Source organism: Salvia splendens, chromosome 21, assembly GCF_004379255.2.
Source record: "Salvia splendens isolate huo1 chromosome 21, SspV2, whole genome shotgun sequence".
Lineage (NCBI taxonomy): Eukaryota > Viridiplantae > Streptophyta > Magnoliopsida > Lamiales > Lamiaceae > Salvia > Salvia splendens.
This window is the reverse complement of record NC_056052.1, coordinates 6,875,158-6,897,329: the sequence shown is the minus strand read 5'-3', so window position 1 is coordinate 6,897,329 and position 22,172 is coordinate 6,875,158. Positions and strand designations below refer to the sequence as shown.

The 22,172-nt window shown below is 37.3% G+C and overlaps 1 protein-coding gene across 1 annotated transcript; it reads right to left on the bottom strand.

The window, feature by feature from the left end:
- Positions 1-380: 380 nt before the first annotated feature.
- On the bottom strand, positions 381-3,662 carry LOC121783258 (vacuolar protein sorting-associated protein 2 homolog 2-like). The gene is made up of 11 exons (XM_042181280.1): positions 3,414-3,662; positions 3,185-3,229; positions 2,487-2,521; positions 2,358-2,408; positions 1,837-1,941; positions 1,671-1,742; positions 1,297-1,368; positions 1,071-1,151; positions 937-972; positions 765-823; positions 381-619 (listed from the first exon to the last, which is right to left on the bottom strand). The coding sequence occupies exons 1-11, from the start codon at positions 3,451-3,453 to the stop codon at positions 553-555; spliced, it is 663 nt and encodes a 220-aa protein (XP_042037214.1). The 5' UTR covers positions 3,454-3,662; the 3' UTR covers positions 381-552.
- Between the last annotated feature and the right edge of the window lie 18,510 nt (positions 3,663-22,172).

Genomic DNA, 22,172 nt, shown 5'->3' with positions numbered 1-22,172 from the left:
TGTGAAAGGTGAAAGTGAAATTATTGGTATAAATAATTAGAGATGTTGTAAGACCATCTTCAATATTACATCAAAATTAAAAATAGAGTAAGAAAATAGTTCTAATTAGTACTCGTAGTACCTCTTTAAACTCATCCCATTTTGGATTTTTGACAAATACATATTTTTTTATTTAAAAGTATACTAAAATCACTTTATAAAATTTAATGAGTATAAAAAGTGGATGGATAAAGTTTAAGTTTGAATTTGATATAAAATGATTGGAATAGTATTATTATTTGATTTACCTTTATACTAAAATGAGTTTGAAGTTTAGTAAGTGTGTGTGCGTGACAACTATGGTAGATCCTAGAAACAGGCAAGTATTTTCATCTCTAATTAAAAAGTAAATGGGGCAAATTAAACATGATCTCAACTCTCCACAATTCTCAAAAAACACTAATACAAGGAAAGACACCAGAGTATAAAGAGTAAAAAAGTCTTTAATCCAGCTCAAGTATTTGATATAATAGTGATTTATTTATACATATATAACCTATGGATGATTATACATCACTCTATTCGTCGAAGAGATGCCAGCCTTTTCTCGAGGTCCTCGACATCAGTCGACACAGAAGCACTGTGAGTCAAAGAAGACAAGATCATCAACACAATATCTAGAAAGAGCAAAATGGTGGCAGTCTAGATATAATACTGACTTAGAAATAAAGATGTTTGATATAATGCATACTTCCATCTCAATAAAAATAGTGGGACTGACGTACCTAGGGGCAGCGTTCTCGACTTTCTTAGATGCAATCCGCCCCTTTGGAGCTGAAGATAGCTGTTTAGAAAGAATTAAAATCAGTCACAGACATTTCTTTTGTCATGTATAGCAAATATAAGAAGAGGGGTTAGAATTAGATTAGATTCGCCTTGAGAATCAAAGAAGCCAACCTGTGAAGCAATGTCAACGCCGATCTCATCAAGGACCTATATGCACGAAAATAGATACAGGCGCGATGTAAGGAAGTTGGGCATTCAGAAAAAAATTGGAGGATTAGGTGGGTGAAAAGCAGTGATAACACTACCTGGTTAGTAAGTTCTTCGGTTTCTTCTTCAGCCTCGTCTTTGTCTAGTGTCTCGTCAATTGCATCAGACATCATTTCAATCTGAATATGGAAGATTATTAGCCTTCTGTGGTTTACTCAGTAATCATTCTACCTACAACAGATAAATTAAACACAATATTCTTCGGAAATAACTGAACCCTTTTGAGGACAATTGGAAGTAGAATAAGTTGAAGAGAAAACATACCGTCATGTCCAGCTGCGCTGCCTGTTGCTGGAATTCTCTGATCATTTTAGTTTGTTTTACAGGTTGCATTTGCTGAAATGAAAAGCAAAAAAATTCAATGACCGATTGCATACAGGAAAACTCGTCTTTAGTTTGCCAGACAAAATAAATATTATGCATTAAACTGTACTGTAGTCACTCGTGATAAGGAATTGTATTAACCAAAAATGACATATATTGACAAGTACAGGAAAAACAAAATTAAACCTCAACAAAAATGAACAAATATACCCAACCAAAATAATCACGAGTACCAACATGAAGCATAGGAATTGAAATGAACTTTAAGAAAGAAAATCGGGTTCCCTATCAACCATGTCATTTCAAACACCTACCTTGTTCATAGCAGACATAGCTTTGGTTGCTCCTTTCATGCCAGTAGAAATTGAAGTACTAGCATACAAGGCCTGTAAGTAAAAAACAAAGTCAGATAACTTACCAAGTATGTTAAGAACGGATGAGTTCCAGGCGTATTATGTTATTCTATTCCTAGTCAATCACCTGTGTATGAGTTGCCACGCCTCTAATCTGAGCACGGCTCCCTTGCAAGTTTGTGATTTGCTGCCGAAGGCGAACTAATTGACGAGCTAAGATTTTAGTTGCAGCCTAGTTAGACATGACAATCACATGCAAAAACTTGTGGTAAGTTTCAAGTAAATTTTAAAATCGATGACAAGTGAATCAGAAAGATCGATAGAGCAGCTAACTCAAAAGACCTAAAGAACGAAAACATCATAGATAAAGCAACAAGAAAAATCATCATATTCAGTATGATGCTTCAGTATAAACTCCAACTGCAGACGGTATTAATATTCATTGGGTATTTTAGTTTTAAGTCGAGATCGTTCTAATTTTTTGCACTTCCGCCGATGTAAAGAACACTACTATAATGAACAAAAAATGTCGAGAGTAATGTCTAGAGCTATATCAGGGTGGTATAGTTGTTTAAAAGCCTTCACAGAAGTCACGTTTGTTGCACCCAAAACTGAAAGAAACTCAAAACAGGAAACATCAAAACTTGCCTCATTTCCTGTTTTAGCAGTTTTCTTGATCTCTGCCACTAATCTCCTCTCCTAAAAATTGCAGACAGCAATCAGCTTTTCATTAGACCACAATAACAAAGTAATGCTGATAGAAAGTCTTTACAATACCTCCATTTGTAAAGATGCGATTTCACGTTCAATGCCTGTGGCAGGAGAAAATCAATAAAGGGAAGAAGATAACGTAGGTAAAATACAGCAGGAGCACATTGTACAAGTAAATTATCAGAAATCAATAGATGGAAGAAGATAATGTAGGTAAAATACGACAGCGCACATTATTCAAACACATACCCCCAACATCGAATCCAAAGATTCATAGGTCAATAGACAAACAAGCATGATGATGAAGGATTTCATATCATTTGGCACTCTTTTATTTCAAAAGCTATAGTTTTGAACACATAATTCTGTGCCGATACTTTTAGTGTGTCGTTTGATAAGCGAAGTTCCCTATGATAAGCTAGTTCCACTGTCGAGACAGCCACGAAAATTTTGGCTTGGAAGTGAACAGACAAACCAGCATATAAGACATTAAGGCCCTTCTTGGTACGATGGAATGGATTGTGATTCCTACTTCCGTCCTATTCATTTGCTTGGTACAATGGAATGAAAATGCGAAAAAAAAATCATTTCATTTCATTCCACATCCATTCCATTCCATTCCACATCTCTTTATAATGCTTGATAAAACTAGCACATGATGTGACCATAATTTTAATCGGGACAACAGCATCTAGCTACATTTTTATGAATTATAATCCAATAACTATTAACACTGACAATTGAAAACAGTAAGAATACATTACCTCTTGTGGCAACCGCCATTTCTCTTTTACTTGTTCGAAGCGCATCTGCACACCAAAATGTCATCGATTAAATTCACAAACCCAACAGCTTCAATTACAGCAAATGAGCTAAAACTAGGGCTAGATCAAACAAAATACATATAAAGGCAAAAACTTTAAGCAGGCAAGAAAGAAAGCGAGCAATATTAAGCACTGCATTGATTAAAGAGTAAGGAGTGGAAAAGGTTACCTTTAGGCGAAGTTTTCTTCTTGAAGATGTTGAGATTCATATTTTGGGCGACAAAAGCGGCAGAGATCTTCTTTACTGTATCCGAGCAGAAAAAACCGTAGGATTTGGGACGAGCTGAAAATGGGGAAGATCTAAACTCAGCAATTAGCAAACAGGGTTTGAGAAATTTTGATTTTGGATCAATTCACACTCTCAGTGAGGAAAAGTGATGCCTCCCTCGACGAGCGTGTATGTGTATTCCGAATCCAACGGCTACGATGAGCTTAGTAGCCGTTGTAATTTATTGACGAAAGTACCCTTGCGATGCAATTTAGCATGACATAGCCATGCCCATGCCCATGCCCATGCCCATGCCCATACCCATACCTTTCCTTTTCACACCTTTCCTTTTCCTTTTCCTTTTCCTTTTCCTCTTCCTCGTTCTTATTTTAATAATCATATTTTTTAGTATCTATGTTATCTAAGTGAATGCAGACTTTGGCAACAAAGGGTGAATGAGAATCACGCAATCTCATTGATTCAATGAGTCCATGAAAATATGCACTCTTTGTCAGTTTCAAAATCTAGAGCCGAAGATCCGTGCATCAAGAGCGATAAGTTGTTATGGAAAGGCTCGATGAGGATTTTACTCCGCCAGCAAGTCACAATATGACTTTCAATAAAATACTATTATGATTATAGAATTTTAATGAATTTTGTATTTTAATTAAATTGCATATTTAATGTAATTAGAATATTAAATAAATAAAATAAAATAAAAAATCAAAAGAGAGGATCCATAAACATTAGAGCATCCACAACCGTGCTCTTGTCAGCGGCACGGTTGTGGGCCCGGCCCCACTTTTTCTGTCTGCTCTCTGGCAAGAGCACAACACCCACAGCTGTGCTCTTCCGCAAGGACGAGCACAATTAATTTAAAATTCAATTAAACAAAAACATTTCCATAATACTAAAATTCATTAAAAAACCTAAATAATATTACAAATGACAAATAAAATAAAAACGACATAATTAAAATCCTAAAAATTAAAAATTAAAAAAACCACTACTCGTTGCCGAATTTCGCCCACATGTGTTTGATTAGGTCTTCTTGTAGCTGAATGTGGGTTCGAGTATCGCGCATTGTGTGCCTTGTCTCGATCCTCTGGCCAACCGTCGTATGCTCACCTCGGCGTGGGGGAGACCTCGTTGTTGAGCTTCCGGCTTCATCCTCGTCGTAGAAGCTAGCCGCCCTCGGCCCTTCGTCAGCTATAATCATGTTGTGTAAGATAATACACGTGAACATGATGTCGGCGATATTATTCACGTACCACAGCCGAGCCGGGGCCTTCACAATGTTGAATCGGGCTTGAAGGACCCCAAAGGCTCTTTTGACGTCTTTCTGCGCGGACTCTTGATGCTGCGCAAAAAAAACATGTCTCGGGTCGTGCGGGTTGCTGAGCGTCTTCACGAAAGTCGACCACCTTGGGTAGATACCATCGGCGAGATAGTAACCCATGTGGTATGTAGTTCCGTTGACGGTGAAGTCGATCGCCGGTGCTACACCATTCATCACATCATTGAAGAGGGGTGACGAATAGAGCACGTTCAAGTCGTTGTTGGCTCCGGCAACGCCGAAATATGCATGTCAAATCCATAGGCGGTGGTCGGCAACCGCCTCAAGGATAAATGTTGGGCCGCCGCCTTTGTGACCGCTTAAGTGTTGCCCCCTCCAAGCAGTCAGGCAATTCTTCTACCTCCAATGCATGCAGTCAATGCTGCCAAGCATTCCGGGAAAGCCATGGACTGATTCGTGAAGACGAAGCAACCGTTGGCAATCATCGGTGGTAGGTACCCGAAGGAATTCATCCCCGAAGGCTGAACGAACGCCCTCACAAAAATTCTTTAGACAAAGGATTCCAGTGGACTCACCGATATGCAAATACTCGTCGAAGATGTCGGCCATTTGCCCAGTAGCGAGTTGTCGGATGGCACACGTACACTTCTGCAACGGCGTGATACTTTGTCGGCCGGCTGCATCTGGACCTATTTGGAAGAATTCAACACGTGTGGACAATGTGTTGACAATTCGCATAAACAAGCGCTTTGACATACGAAAACGGCGCCTGAAGTAATCTGCCGGAAACCGCGGCTGGTCGGAAACGAGCCTTTCGTGGGCTCCCTTCCGGTCCCGATGGATGTAGCGGCGAGTTGATCTAGTTCGTTGAGGAGGAGGAGCGGGGGTATTCGCCGCGACATATGCTTCGTAAGCGGCACGATGTTGTTCGTAGTATTTTATTCTTCGCGCTCCGCTTCCGCCATGAGATAAGTGAAATCCATTTGAGGTTTTGAGTGAGGGATGAATGTGTTGATAGTTTGTATGAGAATTATGAATGAGAGATAAATGAGAGATGATTTGATGTGATAAATGGATGATGAATGTGTGTATTTATAGATGATTTCGGGGGAGAAAAATAAAAAAATTCCAAAAAATTCAGAAAAACGGGCAAAAAAACGGCAATATTTTTGGGATTTGGAAAATAATTTTTTTTATTTTTTTATCATTATTTATAATTAAATAACGAATTCTAAATTAAAAAAAATATTCAAAGACAACGGCTATGCCGTTGCCCAATCGCGTGTCACCACGTCACCTGCTCGCTGGCACAGCGCCGCTCGATGCATCGAGCAGCGCCGTGCCAGTGGCACGGACGGACGCGGGTTACGGCGCCACCGTTGCGGATGTTCTTAGAGCATCCACAACCGTGCTCTTGCCAGCGGCATGGTTGTGGGCCCGGCCCCACTTTTTCTGTCTGCTCTCTGGCAAGAGCACAACACCCACAGTTGTGCTCTTCCGCAAGGGCGAGCACAATTAATTTAAAATTCAATTAAACAAAAACATTTCCATAATACTAAAATTCATTAAAAACCCACAATAAATATTACAAATTACAAATAAAATAAAAAAGACATAATTAAAATCCTAAAAATTAAAAATTACATAATTAAACTCTTAAAAATTAAAAATTACATAATTATTAGCTAATATTACCCGAGGAAGACTACTCATCCGGCGGCACTAACCCCAATTGTTTTTGGAGACCCAATATCATGGTCTCGTGCGTTTGAAGTTGCGTAGGGGTCATAGTTGACTTATCGGTCATATTGAGTTGGTGTAAGAGCATCCACAACGAGTTGTTCGGGGGTGGAGGTGGCACATAGGGAGCGGGTTCGGGAGCGGGGGCAGATGGAGTCGCGGCGCGACGGCGGTCGGCTGCCGCCTTCTTCCTTCCTTGCGGTCGGCGTCGGGAACCGCTTGGTTCGGCGTCGAAGCTACCCAAGTTAGCTCCGGCGAGTTGGCTAGCCACTTCTTCGGAGCCGGCGTCGGATAGGGATACCGACCTTGACCGTTTGGAGGAGCCGCTAGAGGAGGATGTTACGCCTCCCATATACTTCGGGTGGAACCGCGTTTCCTGCCAAACGTTGAGAACGACTTGCCGTTCATGGATTGGTAGGTGCTCAGCGCGGCAGTGACGGATGTCGGCTCTTCCGCCACCGTTGTGGATGCTATTAAGGGAATTGATGTTGGGCCGTGTGTGTCATTTCTTAAAGGGCCTATAGCAAGAAAAATACATTAATTGTAGGTCAATTCAAATATTTACCATTAACTTTGAATATGGTGAAAATTTATATGAACGTTTAGTATGGGCGTATCTTTTTGTCAAAAAATTTTAAAAAAAATGTGTTAAGTGAGCAATTAAATGGATAATTAAAGTAGGAATGGAAAAAAGTAGAGAGATAAAGAGAGAATAAGAGCATCCACAATAGCGGACTAGCCGACGCCTAGCCACCGGAGTGTGGCTAGGACGCTCAGCTAGTCCGCTATTGCGTTAGCTAGCCAGACGGATTAAAAACCAACGCCCTAGAGCTAGGGCGTGGACTAACCAGCTAGCTGAACTTTTTTTAAAAAAAAAATTATATTTTTTTATTTATACTCTATATTTACAATTCATTGCACTTCATTTTTTTAATATTTGACAAAAATCAACAATTAAAATGAATTAATCGTGTTTGTCAACTTATTTGCTTGGCTAGGGCACTGACTAGGTTATTGCTAGCCTATTGCTAGGTTGTTGCTTGGCTAAGGCAGTGGCTAGGTTGTGGGAAGGGCGTGATGATGTGGCTAGAGGAATTTTTAGCCAGCCTATTGCTAGTATATCCTTATTGTGGATGCTCTAAAATAAGTGAGAAGAATATTTTGTTGCTTTTATCCAAAAGAAAAAAAGAAAGAAATGACTCAGCTATAGTGAGACAATCCAAAAAAATACGACTCAACTACAAAGAGACAGAAGTAGTAATTAATTTTCCACAAAATCAAATTTCATCCAAATTGAATCTAAGGTGACCAAAACGATAGTTTTTTCGTAAAATACATAAAAGTTCATATTAAAGGTTAAGAATCAACTTTAAGTGTGAAACGATGAATCATAGTATTAATATTATTAAGAATCAACTTAATAATTATCAACTTTCTAACTTTTTTAAATAAAATTCCACGCATTTTCTCATTTATCAATACCATCATTTCACACTTTATTTTATCATCCCTCAAATTACTCTTATTCTATATTCAATCTACACTAAACAAATAGTATAATGAATCCTGATTTGTCGACAAGGATAGCACAGCTGGTTCTAAAGGGACATCCACCACAAGGCTTTCAAGATAGTTCTATGACGGTGAAAAACATGCATTCAAGTACTACGATATCTACGTCATCGTCAAAGATCACCCGGAGTTTTTGTTGGGTTACAAGTGTAGTGGCACAAAGAGTACCGAAGTCAACTTTGATGGCCACTACACTAGCTGCGGGGTGATGCCTTCGACTTAAATAGTTCTATGGGACAGAACTTTGTGTCACGACCACACTTCCTAAGTATAAAAAGTTTGGTTCAATCGCGACTAATGAGAGATTAAAGAAACGGAGAAGAAATATGGGAAACAATCATTTGGCTCAAAATATGAATCAAACATGGGAATTCAATTATTCATATTAGAGTATCAAGTCATAGTAGTTCGATAACTGAAAGAAACACTATTCAACGATATCCAGAAGGCAAAGGAAACAACATTCAGCGGAAGCATTCGAGAGAAGAATTTTATTATGTATGAAGACATAATATATTCGGAATAATTTTTTTTCTATCTTCTTCACTTTTATGCTCAACATCCACCACGTTCGTCACAGCTCAACGTGCACATAGGGAAAACACATGCATGGCTGAGTACTTGATGCACTCAGTAAACTCATGCCAAAAATATTTTCATCAATAAAGTTATGTCAAGCCACCGTTGAGTGAATCTCGGGTTTTACTTTTAAAATGTCAAGAACACTAAAAATCATTTTCATCGTAAAACATGGCTGCGCAGCCCATCATCATCATCATCATCATCATCACCATCTATCATATATCATATTTGAACCATCATGTGAAACGATAATGTGGCCACAAACTCGATCAATGGACCGGTCAACCCAAAAGACGGCTCACGATCCCCATCACTCCACTAGCCTAAGTAGGGGCTCAAACCCTAGTTAGACTCGAATTCGTTAACCATCAAAGGCTAGTAGTAGGATGTTATCCTAGTAGACGATCAGATAGGCAATCGAAAACATAAAAATACGGCATGATATAACATTTAAACCACCATTTGTAGCACCGTACTCGTATAGTCTTATGTTTGGAAAATTTAAAAAGTTTAAGTAATAGAGTCCACCTCGAATACTTAGAATTTCCTTCTTTAAGACCATCCACAATAGGCGCCCAGCGACCGCCCAGCCGAGCGCCGGCGCTGGGCGGTCTATTGCAGCCGCCCAGCGGCTGAGTGGAGAGAGAAACCGCGCAGCGCTGGGCGGTTATGTGGCGCTGGGCGGTCTATTGCAGCGCCCGGATCGCCCAGCGCACCGCCTAGCGCGAAAATTTTTTTTTTTTTTCCGAAACACTCTATATACGCGCTTTGCTCGTCATTTTCATTCACACCACTTGTTTTAACGAGTACTCTCTCTATCTTAATTTCCGAAAATTAATTCAGACGAGGAGTGAATTGTCACTCTTTTTTATTATTGTATTTTTTTTAAATTAATGTATTTTTTTTAAATTATTGTACTTTTTTTAATTTTAATAGTATTATTAAACATTTCCCGTATATGTCTCGTAAATTAAATTTCGCATATTGTGTGATTGTTAATTATTTCATTTTGTATATATTTGTTAATAGTGATGTGGATATTATGTGGTTAGGCTATGGCTGGGTTATTGCTGGGCTATTTGCTTGTTTTGATGATATGGCAGGAGGATTTTTAGTGCTGCTGATGTGGCAGTGGCTAGGCTATGGCTGAGCTATTCCTATTGTGGATGGCCTAAAGAATGTCTAGCCCGACCTTAACTCAACGTGTGGAAGACACCCTTTTGAAAAGCACATAAGGTACACATCAATTTCGAAAAAAATAATTACCCTACGATCTTCCTTAGTAAATTTTGAAATTTTCCGGAGACTTATGAATGTCGTCTTCATCTCCCCTTTCCAATAGTATTTTTTTTCATCGCTGGACCAACCATAGAAATGAAAAAAAGAAAAGATCAAAACAGTAGCCATCTCCCTCACTTCTCTCTCTCTGTCTCAAAACGCCAAATCAACATTCATCATTCCCAGCTCTCTTTCAGTCACAGCTCACCGCCGCCTCCGGCTGGCACTTCCGTTGCCGTGGCCGGCGAGAGCCGCCGCTGCTGGGCTCCACCGCTGATGTTGTTCGGGATTTTTCTAGCAGCCGAGCAGTACCATCGCTTCCCGATCAGCTTCGCTCCGTCGCTGTCGCTCAATGGTCAGCTGCTGTCACTCCATCTATCTCAGCCGCTGTCGATGACTGGGAAAGTGAGATCTCCTACGTAGAAACTGCCTTGTCCTCTCCTTCCTCTCTATCTTCTAAGTCTCTTGATTGGAAATTGATTATTTCTCCTCTTCTAACCTTGGAGAGATTGAAACATAGAGAAAATTGAGCTTTTATGTGATGACTCTTTGAATGCAAATGGGGAGATCAAAAGTCTTGCTTGAGCAGATTGACAGACACGGTGGGATGAAGAATCACTAATATGGGAAGGGAAAAAAATATGTTTTATTTGATTATATTTGAAGAATTGAGCTAAAACTGCATATGAAATAATTAGGATGGCCCAACTCTTATAATAATTTATTTAGCCCCAAACGAATAAAACATTTTGGTGAAATAGGCTTTTCAAGTAAGTTGGCTCAAACAAAGAATTATAATTCTTCTTGATTGACCGTGAAAGTCCAAAACTCTTTAAGCCTCGAAAAGAAACAAATGTTAAACAAAAAGAATAATTCAGCTTGAAAATCAACATCCTTTCAAGAACAATAAAAAAATAGAAAAAGTTGGAGAGTTACACTTTGACCCATAGATACCAATAGAAAGTCATACAATAAGCCAGAAAGCTGACAAAAGAAAGGCCAAGGGAACAGACGTCTATGTGAGCGGTGCGACCGAGCTAGCCTATGCGGAGGACATGTATCCTGACGTGAAGGAGATAATCCTTGTGTCGATGTGAAGACGTTGAAGTGCACATTGGAGAAAGACTGAAGACGAGGAAGAACGTCAAATTGAGACTTTTGACCTGTTATTTCTAGTTTTTGGTTTTATTTGATCTATGTACTTTTCATTTTTGCATTTTTATTTTATGCATAGTTTTTATTACTGTTTTTTTCATCTATGTTATTTTGCAATTTTATTCATTTTCTAACTCAAAAGTTACAAGAAAAATATGGAAAAAGATAAAAATTGGTAAAAAAAAGTTGTGGCTAGAAATGAGACTGAAAATGAGATTACTAGGTGTTTTGGCTAAAATGAAAAATGCTGATGTAGCAAAGGAAAACTGGACTGTAGCTGAAAATGGGAATAAAGATCACGGCATTTTTGTGGATGACCTTAGGCCACAATTCAAAATTTGTACCATTTGATATAAATAATACACCGTTTTAAGGCGCTACTCTATATTATGCCAATTGTTGACTCCCACACTTCGACTACCCAAAGTCCATAACCCGCACCTAATCTTCATACAACATCCTCACCAAAATATTTGACAACATCTAACTTTCTGATTAGAGCAGAGCACTGTACACAATTGGAAGTGCGAGCATGGTACAATTCTGGTCAAATGAACGAATTTTGTAGTTTATGTCAATTCGAGTGGATATTTAATCATCGTCAATCATAAAAAAGGCACAAGCTATTTAGTGAGAATTTCTTAAATGTATAACTCGATGCGCTCGGAAGATGCACCGTCGCACAGACATAAGATAATATAATCTCATTTTGATGGAGTCAACCTCGAAATTCAGAACTTTTGTGTCATCTACAACAACAGGGAAAAATAATTTGAGGTGCGACTCAAGACAAACAAATATTCTTCGAGAAACGATGATCATCTATCAAGAAGATAACAAACCTTTCAAGTGTGTCAAGATTTGAAAAAATGTCACCGCTTTGAAAAGTGGGTGGGTAGCAAAGAAGACGCGAAACTGAAGCGCAAGAATCACTCATTTTATGGCATATAACTCACAACCAGTCATACAAGCCCCTTGGCCTAGCGGTAAAGGGCGCTGGATACTGCGTCCATCCTGGAGGTCACGAGTTCGACCCCTGGGAGGCCCATCTTAGGGATTAATTTCCCTTGGGGGTGATGGGTTCACTGGCCTGGACCCAGGCACTGGGGGAAGGTAGCATGTACCCATATTTGGGGGAGGCAGCCTGGACCCGTGCTTGGGGGAAGGTAGGTGGACTCGTTTGTCCCCACCCAGACAATGAAGCGCAGCTCGGTGGTAAGACGCTTCACCTCCGACCGTTAGGCCGGGGGTCCGAGTCACTTCAGGGGTAGATGGGGAACCATCGTTGATCCTCCTTTAATTTAGAAAAAAAAACTCACAACCAGTCGGAAGGCGGGGCTTCAGATCTACTCCAATCGTTCTAAGCTACAACGTGGGCGGTTGCATCAACTTAGAGGTGAAAAAGATAAAGAGTGGTAGGGTAATATATATTGTAAAACATGTTTTAAGTTGTTTGTAATACTCGTTTGCTTATAGACATAAATGTTTGTAAAACACAAAATAAATGAATAAGCAATATACAATGTGACCAAAATATTTCTTCTCATAAATGTATAAGTAGTAAATGAATCTACAAACATAGACATCACAAAATCTAGGAGTGAATAGTATTTTTGATACTTCCTCTGTCCCATAAAAGTTGAGTCACTTTCCTCTTTGGATTGTCCCAACAAAGTTGATACATTTCCATCTTGGATAAAAATTAGGGATTTCAAACACCTTAATTAATGATGCCCTTATTACAATTAAAATGTAATCATTGCTTAACAATTTTAAGGAAAAAAATCACCCACCCTAACCACCACATTCATTTCATCCGTCCCTCTCTCTCTCTCATATCAGCAACTCTATCTCCATTTTGGAAAACCATAGATTCACAAATAACTTCATCTCTTCGCCGACTCTTCCTTCTCTTCCCCTAAAGCTTTCTCTTCCTCCCCTTAATTGCTCTGTCGTCGTTGTGGGAATGTTGGCGGCGTTAGCCCATCATCTCTAGCCGTCCCATCTCTCTCGATTTCAATTGTACCATGGACGATTATAACCCAAATGCAGAGGGTTGGGTGAATCCTCGCCGCCCCCTCACGGTACAACACCCTCGTTACGGTGAGCTCGCTGGCAACGTCATCGTCTACAGCCTCAGTTTCTCTCGATCCTCTCTGCACCACAGGCGATTGTAACCTAAATGCAGAGGGTTAGGTGAATCCTCATCGCCCTCTCACGGTGCAACGCCAATCGTCTCATGTTGCCTCAGTTTCTCTCGATCCCCTCTAGTTGCCTTAGTTGCCTCAGTCTCCAGTTGACCGAGAACAATCGAAATGATGATAGCTGGGTTCAACCTTTTTGCCCCATCACCGCGACGCCACCCCCACCTGAACCTGAGCTTTTCGACGGCTGGATCAACAAATGTAACATGGATTTGGGCATTTACGATGATTAAGCCAACGAAGAGGGAGAGCACGGATCAGAAAGCATGGATGATTCTTCCTTCTCAGAACTCCCTCCTCACCCATGGCCTATGGAAGGTGAAAATTGGGATAGGGCAGTAGCAGAGGCTGAGGAACACTATGCAGCTCTGTTTGGAAGTGACTATGCGAGATACTATCCAGGAAATCCACCATCTAACGAGCCTTGACAATCTTCCTTGGTGAGGTGGATTTTTCATTAATTTGTTGATGTTGTTGTGGTGTGTTGAAGAATTAATATGTTGTTGGAGCTGCATAGATTAATTCGTTGTTGTTTGTTGTGGTTATTTGGCTTGTGTGTGAATTGGTTTATATGGTGTATGTGCAACAATGAATTCATTTACAAAAACACATCATGCATCAACTTCTGCCCTACAAAATCATTGACAAAAAGTGATCATGCATTATCCTATGCATTAGAAAATCCATTTATAAAAACACATTCTACATCAGCTTTTGCACTACCAAACCATTGACAAAAACTGATAATGCACTATCTTCTGCATTACAAAATCCATTTTACAAAAACACATTTATACCAAAACATAGATGCACCAATCTTCACTGTCTGCAACCTTTGTCTTCACATACCTATAACCCTGATAATTGTATCCAATCCTTCAGTGCTACCCTCTGCTCGGAGATAAGAAATGCATTCATTGACCAACTCTAGTGGAACTTGTAAGTTCTCAGGAAGTTGTGCACTTCTCCTTAATGATGCTTTCCCCATATGTGGAATGTTGTAGCAATTCTAGCCCTTTACCTTCACTATCTCTAGCATACAACTTTGCAATGATAGGAATACATTGTCTAGAGTCACATGGCATAAATCATGGAAAGACTTCTCTACTGCCTTAACTAAATCATCTAAGGTGTTGCATGTAGTTTGCAACTGCAATGACTGTATTGCTCTAAACCAACCCAAATCATTCACATTATTATCGGGTGAGTTTGGGGGTTGTTGCATTATTTGTATATTGAAACCATTTTGAGTGGAAGGTCCAGAGCCTTTGTCCTAGCGGCAAGGAGCTTAGACATTATTGTATGAGGTGACAAGTTCGAGCCCTCTTGACATCAGTTGACATCAGTTGTAATTTCCTCCTTTCTATAGTATAGGAGTTTATTTGTAATTTCCTCCTTCGTATAGGAGTCAGCAGCCCTAAAATCTGGGTCATGATTTGCAATGTGTGGTTTTGCATTGTCTTGTTGAATAGTGATAAACTTACTTTTACCTTCAGGCAATATCTCCATTATAGCTGGGATGATCTGAATCCATGAATAATGAACACATGCATCAAAACATTTATTCCACAATTATATGGAATGTATGCAAATATTTTCAGTGTATCATCAAATAATGGATGCACTGAAATGCAACAGATTGTGCATATATAAAATGCATATATAGAAAGCACATATAGTGTCACACCTAACCTCTGACGTATACTCTTATAATAAATAAATCCCCTATCATAAAAGCAATCAATACACGTGTCTAATTCATAGAACACACATATTATATAATTCTAAAATTCATCATTTAACAAGTACATATTTCAAAACACTCTACACAGTAGTGGAACCCTGTCACCACTCTATATACTATACATTCATCTACATGCAAAATGATGAGGAGGAGAAGGTTGCCAATATGCGTCAGCCGCCGAACCTAATAACACGTGGACTTCCTATGACCCACGTCAGTCAAAACTTTACTGTTATCTTATTCCTGAAAAATTTAGTGGTTTATATGAGCCACAACTCAGTATATAAATTTTCACCTTTAATCTCACATGACACAAGCATCAAGCATATTCTTTTATCAATACATATAATCGGAAACAATATATATAACATAATTTAAAAACAAACCATTTCATATTCATATGCATATGCCACTCTATTCAGTTTATTATTCTGTAACAGTCAAGCCTGGTATCTGCCCGGGATTCCTCTATAACCCGAAGGTCTCTCTGTAATTGGACTCATAGGTCCCTCTGTATTTGACCCGAAGGTCCCTCTGTATTTGGACTCATAGGTCCCTCTAAAATTTCAGATCAAGTACAAGACTGTCACAGATCCTCTTTAATCCAATGATTCACATAATCAGTATCATAAACATATCATTTGCACCAATAACATATTCATATCATATTCCACCATCTATATCAAATAACACATAATCATATTGGATCCCATCATATAATCAAATCATTCATTTTGTTTAACACCTAGCAAAGAAGCAAATAAAACATGTAAAATTAAAAGTGTGATTTACATACCTGATTATGATAATATCTAGTCGAACACTTCTCTTCACATTCTACAACCATGAACCCTTTTTAATAGACGGTGATGACAAAACTTGCCATATTTCTTCTATCCCCTTTTCCTTTATATTTTTTTTTCCTTCGATTTTTATTAGTAATTATTCCTACAAACTTTTGTGTCTCCTCTGTAATCCTGTTTTCTTCCTTTCACCAGAGAAGTCTCCCTCTCATTTTTCTTTTCTTTCTTCTTCTTTTTTTTCTAATGATTTTATTTCCTTATTTCCTCTCCTTTTTTCATTTTCTACTAGCACTAATGTTATAAACTGATTCATCCTTACCTCTATAATACACACGTCAATTGCATGGAACCAAAATTGCCATCTCCTCTTATTTTTCTCTTACACGTGTCCTCATTTCAATCCATGTAACCAACTTAAATATTATTATTACATTAGCTTTCATTATTAAAGGAAAACAAGCTTGCATATGCAGAAATACATTATCTACTACAGTGTTGGACAAAAAGTCCTTACACGTATCAAACAAAAATAAAATATTGTAATTGATGCTATTAGATAAAATTCTAAGTAACTATAATAAAAAGTAAAAAGAAATGTACATTTCGTTGATTGGAACTACACCCTTTTACGTATGCACAAAAAGACATATGTATATGATATAAATAAATATTATATACATGACTTAGTAATTGAAAAAGTACTCTAATCTAACACGTACATATACATATATGCCTAATACATAATTCAATTATGTTTAATTTAAAACTCAATTACATATAATTATGTGTTACATAATTGCTAATATCATGAAATTATATTTCTAAACACCATATTATATAGCCACCCACTCAAATCTCTATAATTCTAATAAAAATGTATATCGTGTAATTATAATAAAATATGTAATTATGCAATATGATGTATGATTTGGGTCATGGGTGTCACAATTCTTCCCTTCTTTACGAATTTTGTCCGCAAAATTCATTTCTTTCTAACATCTGTATAATTCTCTCTGACTTACCATCTTTCTGTTGGTGTAAAATATTACTAAAATATAATCATGTCTCCATAGATATTAATTTGCGGACCTCTAGACATAAAAGATAGAATACCATATAATCGTGTTGCATCTTTCGCATACTTTTCAGCTAAGTGATATAACGAAGAAATCTATCGGATCGGTAAGAAATGTGATGTTAGTCTGTCTACAATCATCTAAACAACATCTTTTCCCTTTTTGTGTTCTCAATAACCTCTAGCAAAATATCGTAATTGCATTCTCATTTCAAGACTATAATAGCTAAAGGCTTCAACAAACCTGTAGACATATGATAATCTGATTTAATATCATGACACGTCAAACACCTCGAAACAAACTCTACGACTCTCTTCTTCCTCTTCGGCCAATAATAATACTTTAATAATGATGTTATTTGCATTTGTGTAATCACTCTGCTTGACTTGTAACTCAAAGTATCTGTAACAACATTCACCTTCTTAAGATGGTATTCGATGGTGCAATCATATTCTGTAAGAAACTCCATCCAATGTCTTAGTCTCATATTCAACTCCTTCTTACTCTTCAAATATTTCAAACTCTCATGATCAACCAGAATTCGACGAAGTCCTCCATACAAATAATGATGCCAAATCTTCGAAGGAAAACAACACTACTAAATTCAGATCAGAAAGAGAATAAGAAGCTTCATGTACTCGTGATTGTCCTTGACGCATAAGCAATAAACTTTCCATTTTTTTAATAGAAATCCAGACCAGAAATAGAAAACCAAATCCATGTTGCAGTGCATTACTGTAAATAACATAATATCATGTACCTGTGGAAATAACCAATATAGACGACATAGTCAATCAATGCTTCAACTCATCAAAACTGTTTTGACCATATAAGAGGAGAACTCTTCCATAATAACATCTTCATCAATTCAACCATAATCGAGAATCATTTTCAGTTGATAAATACTTCAATATTCTGTATATCCATTTCTATTCTTCAACCTGATACCATGTGTCCCAATAATACCATATGATCTAGCTAGACTTACACTTACCCAACCTTGCAATAAGATGTTTATCTCGCAAAACTTGTAATACTGACTGCAAGTTATTAACATACTCATCTGTACTTCGTGAAATATAATCGTAAGTCAATAAAAATAATCACTAAGTGGTATAGGAATGGTTGAGAGACTTCGTTCATCAATGCCATAAATAATTGTAGGTGCAATAGTTAATTTGAAAGGCATAACCAAAACTCATAATGGTCGTACTGAGTTTAAAATGGTGTCTCTGCAAGATTCCCTTTTGCTATCTTCAACTGATGGTATCATGATCAAAAATCAATACTCGAAAACAGTTGCATACCTTGAAATTGATCAAATAAGTCTTCTATTCTCGGTAATAGATATTTATTCTTCACAGTCACTTGATTCGACTTCCAATAGTGTATATAATGTCGCAGTGTGTCGCCTTTCTTCTTCAAAAATACTATTGATGCTCTCCAAAGTAAAACATTGAGTCATACATATCTCTTGTCTGGCAACTCTTGTAACTATTTATTTAACTCTTGAAACTCTAATCAAGACATTTGATATGGATGAATAGAAATAGATACAGTACCTAGTAGTAACTCAATAGTGAAGTTTGTCTCTTGATCAGGTGATAATCCAGAGAGATTTCCACTTCGAATAAATTGAAAAGCCGATGTAGCTAATATAAGACAAATTGCAATTGGTCGATACCATTAAATATCACTCGATCTCATCTCGATGATTATATTACCATTTCTTTAACAATGCAAGCTGCCTTAGTTCGATGAAGTGACAACCAATCTATACCCATGATAATATCAAATTTGTGTATGAATAAGAGAATCAATATTCGCTGGCAGCTCAACTGAATTAACTCACACCACGTAGTCTAGATAAACCGTGTATACTGAAACAATGTCAGCTCGTAATCAACAACAAATATAGTTCCTTGTAAAGACAAAAACTCTCTTTACTTCTCATCACAATACACTTCTTGCATATATTTATCATTAAATTCTCTAGAAAAATCATCTGAACTGAGTACCAGAGGTTGTATCATAGATTGTGGGACTGTTTCTGCCCAATAGTAAATATTGCTTCAAAGAAAAGACACTGTGTAATCAAAACGCTCATCTGACATACAACTTATCTGATTGAACACATGTTCTATCCTTTTCAACCATATCTTGGCCTCGGTCGGATCAGTAGTCTCATAAAGTCAACAATTCCATTTTTCGGTGCTATTTAATGTTTCTACCTCTTTGACTCATCATTGGTCCATGTATTTACTGGAAATCACCATATGATGCAACATGTATATGAGATGTTTCTATAATTAATTGATGATGCAGGGCGGCTGACCTTTCTCTCCTCAGTGAGATATGTTTATGATAATACAAATGCAAATGAAACTTCTAACCGAAATGTATCATATGATATTCATGAATGCCATGTCCCAGCGGGATTCTATCCCCGCTCTGATACCACCTTAAACTGTCACACCTAAACCCCTCTGACGTATACTCTTATAATAAATAAATCCCTTATCATAAAAGCAATCAATACACGTGTCTAATTCATAGAACACACATATTATATAATTCTAAAATTCATCATTTAACAAGTACATATTTCAAAACACTCTACACAGTAGTGGAACCCTGTCACCACTCTATATACTATACATTCATCTACATGCAAAATGATGAGGAGGAGAAGGTTGCCAATATGCGTCAGCCGCCGAACCTGATAACACGTGGACTTCCTATGACCCACGTCAGTCAAAACTTTACTGTTATCTTATTCCTGAAAAATTTAGTGGTTTATATGAGCCACAACTCAGTATATAAATTTTCACCTTTAATCTCACATGACACAAGCATCAAGCATATTCTTTTATCAATACATATAATCGGAAATAATATATATAACATAATTTAAAAACAAACCATTTCATATTCATATGCATATGTCACTCTATTCAGTTTATTATTCTGTAACAGTCAAGCCTGGTATCTGCCCGGGATTCCTCTATGACCCGAAGGTCTCTCTGTAATTGGACTCATAGGTCCCTCTGTATTTGACCCGAAGGTCCCTCTGTATTTGGACTCATAGGTCCCTCTAAAATTTCAGATCCAGTACAAGACTGTCACAGATCCTCTTTAATCCAATGATTCACATAATTAGTATCATAAACATATCATTTGCACCAATAACATATTCATATCATATTCCACCATCTATATCAAATAACACATAATCATATTGGATCCCATCATATAATCAAATCATTCATTTTGTTTAACACCTAGCAAAGAAGCAAATAAAACATGTAAAATTAAAAGTGTGATTTACATACCTGATTATGATAATATCTAGTCGAACACTTCTCTTCACATTCTACAACCATGAACCCTTTTTAATAGACGGTGATGACAAAACTTGCCATATTTCTTCTATCCCCTTTTCCTTTATATTTTTTTTTCCTTCGATTTTTATTAGTAATTATTCCTACAAACTTTTGTGTCTCCTCTGTAATCCTGTTTTCTTCCTTTCACCAGAGAAGTCTCCCTCTCATTTTTCTTTTCTTTCTTCTTCTTTTTTTTCCTAATGATTTTATTTCCTTATTTCCTCTCCTTTTTTCATTTTCTACTAGCACTAATGTTATAAACTGATTCATCCTTACCTCTATAATACACACGTCAATTGCATGGAACCAAAATTGCCATCTCCTCTTATTTTTCTCTTACACGTGTCCTCATTTCAATCCATGTAACCAACTTAAATATTATTATTACATTAGCTTTCATTATTAAAGGAAAACAAGCTTGCATATGCAGAAATACATTATCTACTACAGTGTTGGACAAAAAGTCCTTACACGTATCAAACAAAAATAAAATATTGTAATTGATGCTATTAGATAAAATTCTAAGTAACTATAATAAAAAGTAAAAAGAAATGTACGTTTCGTTGATTGGAACTACACCCTTTTACGTATGCACAAAAAGACATATGTATATGATATAAATAAATATTATATACATGACTTAGTAATTGAAAAAGTACTCTAATCTAACACGTACATATACATATATGCCTAATACATAATTCAATTATGTTTAATTTAAAACTCAATTACATATAATTATGTGTTACATAATTGCTAATATCATGAAAGTATATTTCTAAACACCATATTATATAGCCACCCACTCAAATCTCTATAATTCTAATAAAAATGTATATCGTGTAATTATAATAAAATATGTAATTATGCAATATGATGTATGATTTGGGTCATGGGTGTCACATATAGAATGCATGCATTACCTTATTTATAATGCATTGCTCTTTGGTGATACTTGCAATAGGCTTAGTCTCTAAAGTATATGCGCATCTATTTTTGCTGTTTCCTTTTGCTGGAACTTCTTCCGTGAATGGGAAAATGTATATTTTCCTATCAAATATAACCTCTCCATTGTCTGAAAACAGTGGTATGGTAACAACACACATAAACATGATCTTGGAGATGTAATTTTTGTTTTTACAAGTGCGATGTGGTTCATTCTCTTCCGATGCCAAATAGTATCGTTGGGATCCTTTAGTGAAGTAGAACCACTTCTCGTCTAAGTGGACAGTATTGTGCATGTTCCTAGATCTTGTTTAACATTCTGTCAAGTTCTATGGCTTCTAATGTAAATGTCAATTGTAAAAGCTTGTTTGGGGCTGTTAAGTCCGGCCGTATTGCTGAAGTATGTGACCTAATCAGCCCAGCTCTCACCCACCTCCCTACTGTCGATTTACTGCATCCTAATCCAATCGCTAAGCTTCTAATGTTGGATCTGTTCGAAAAATGCAGACTTTTCAATAAGGTGACATCAAACTGAATTCTTTTTGCATGTTTGGTTTTCTTCCTATTCACTAATTGTATTGTATTGCATTGCATGTGTTTTGTTGTTGTTTTGCAGCATTCCAATATCTTGAGATAGTTTGTCTTGACATACCAAACTTTTGATATGCTTCCTTGATGGTGCCACGAGGGGGTTTCCGTTCACGCACTTTCCGAGGATGAATTGGACGACCAAGTTCTTCTTTTCTGTGGAATACTCCGTGTGACCCATTCTGCAAATGCCGTAATAAAGTTGTGTTGCTGAAATGAAGTGAGGAATGTTTAAATGAAATTGCAGAAATGATGTTGTGAAGATATATATAGTAGTCTGTGAAAAACTTGTAGGCGTAATTTTGTTTTTTCATCGGCGGCAATCTAAAATTTTTGAATGGTTTTGATAAATG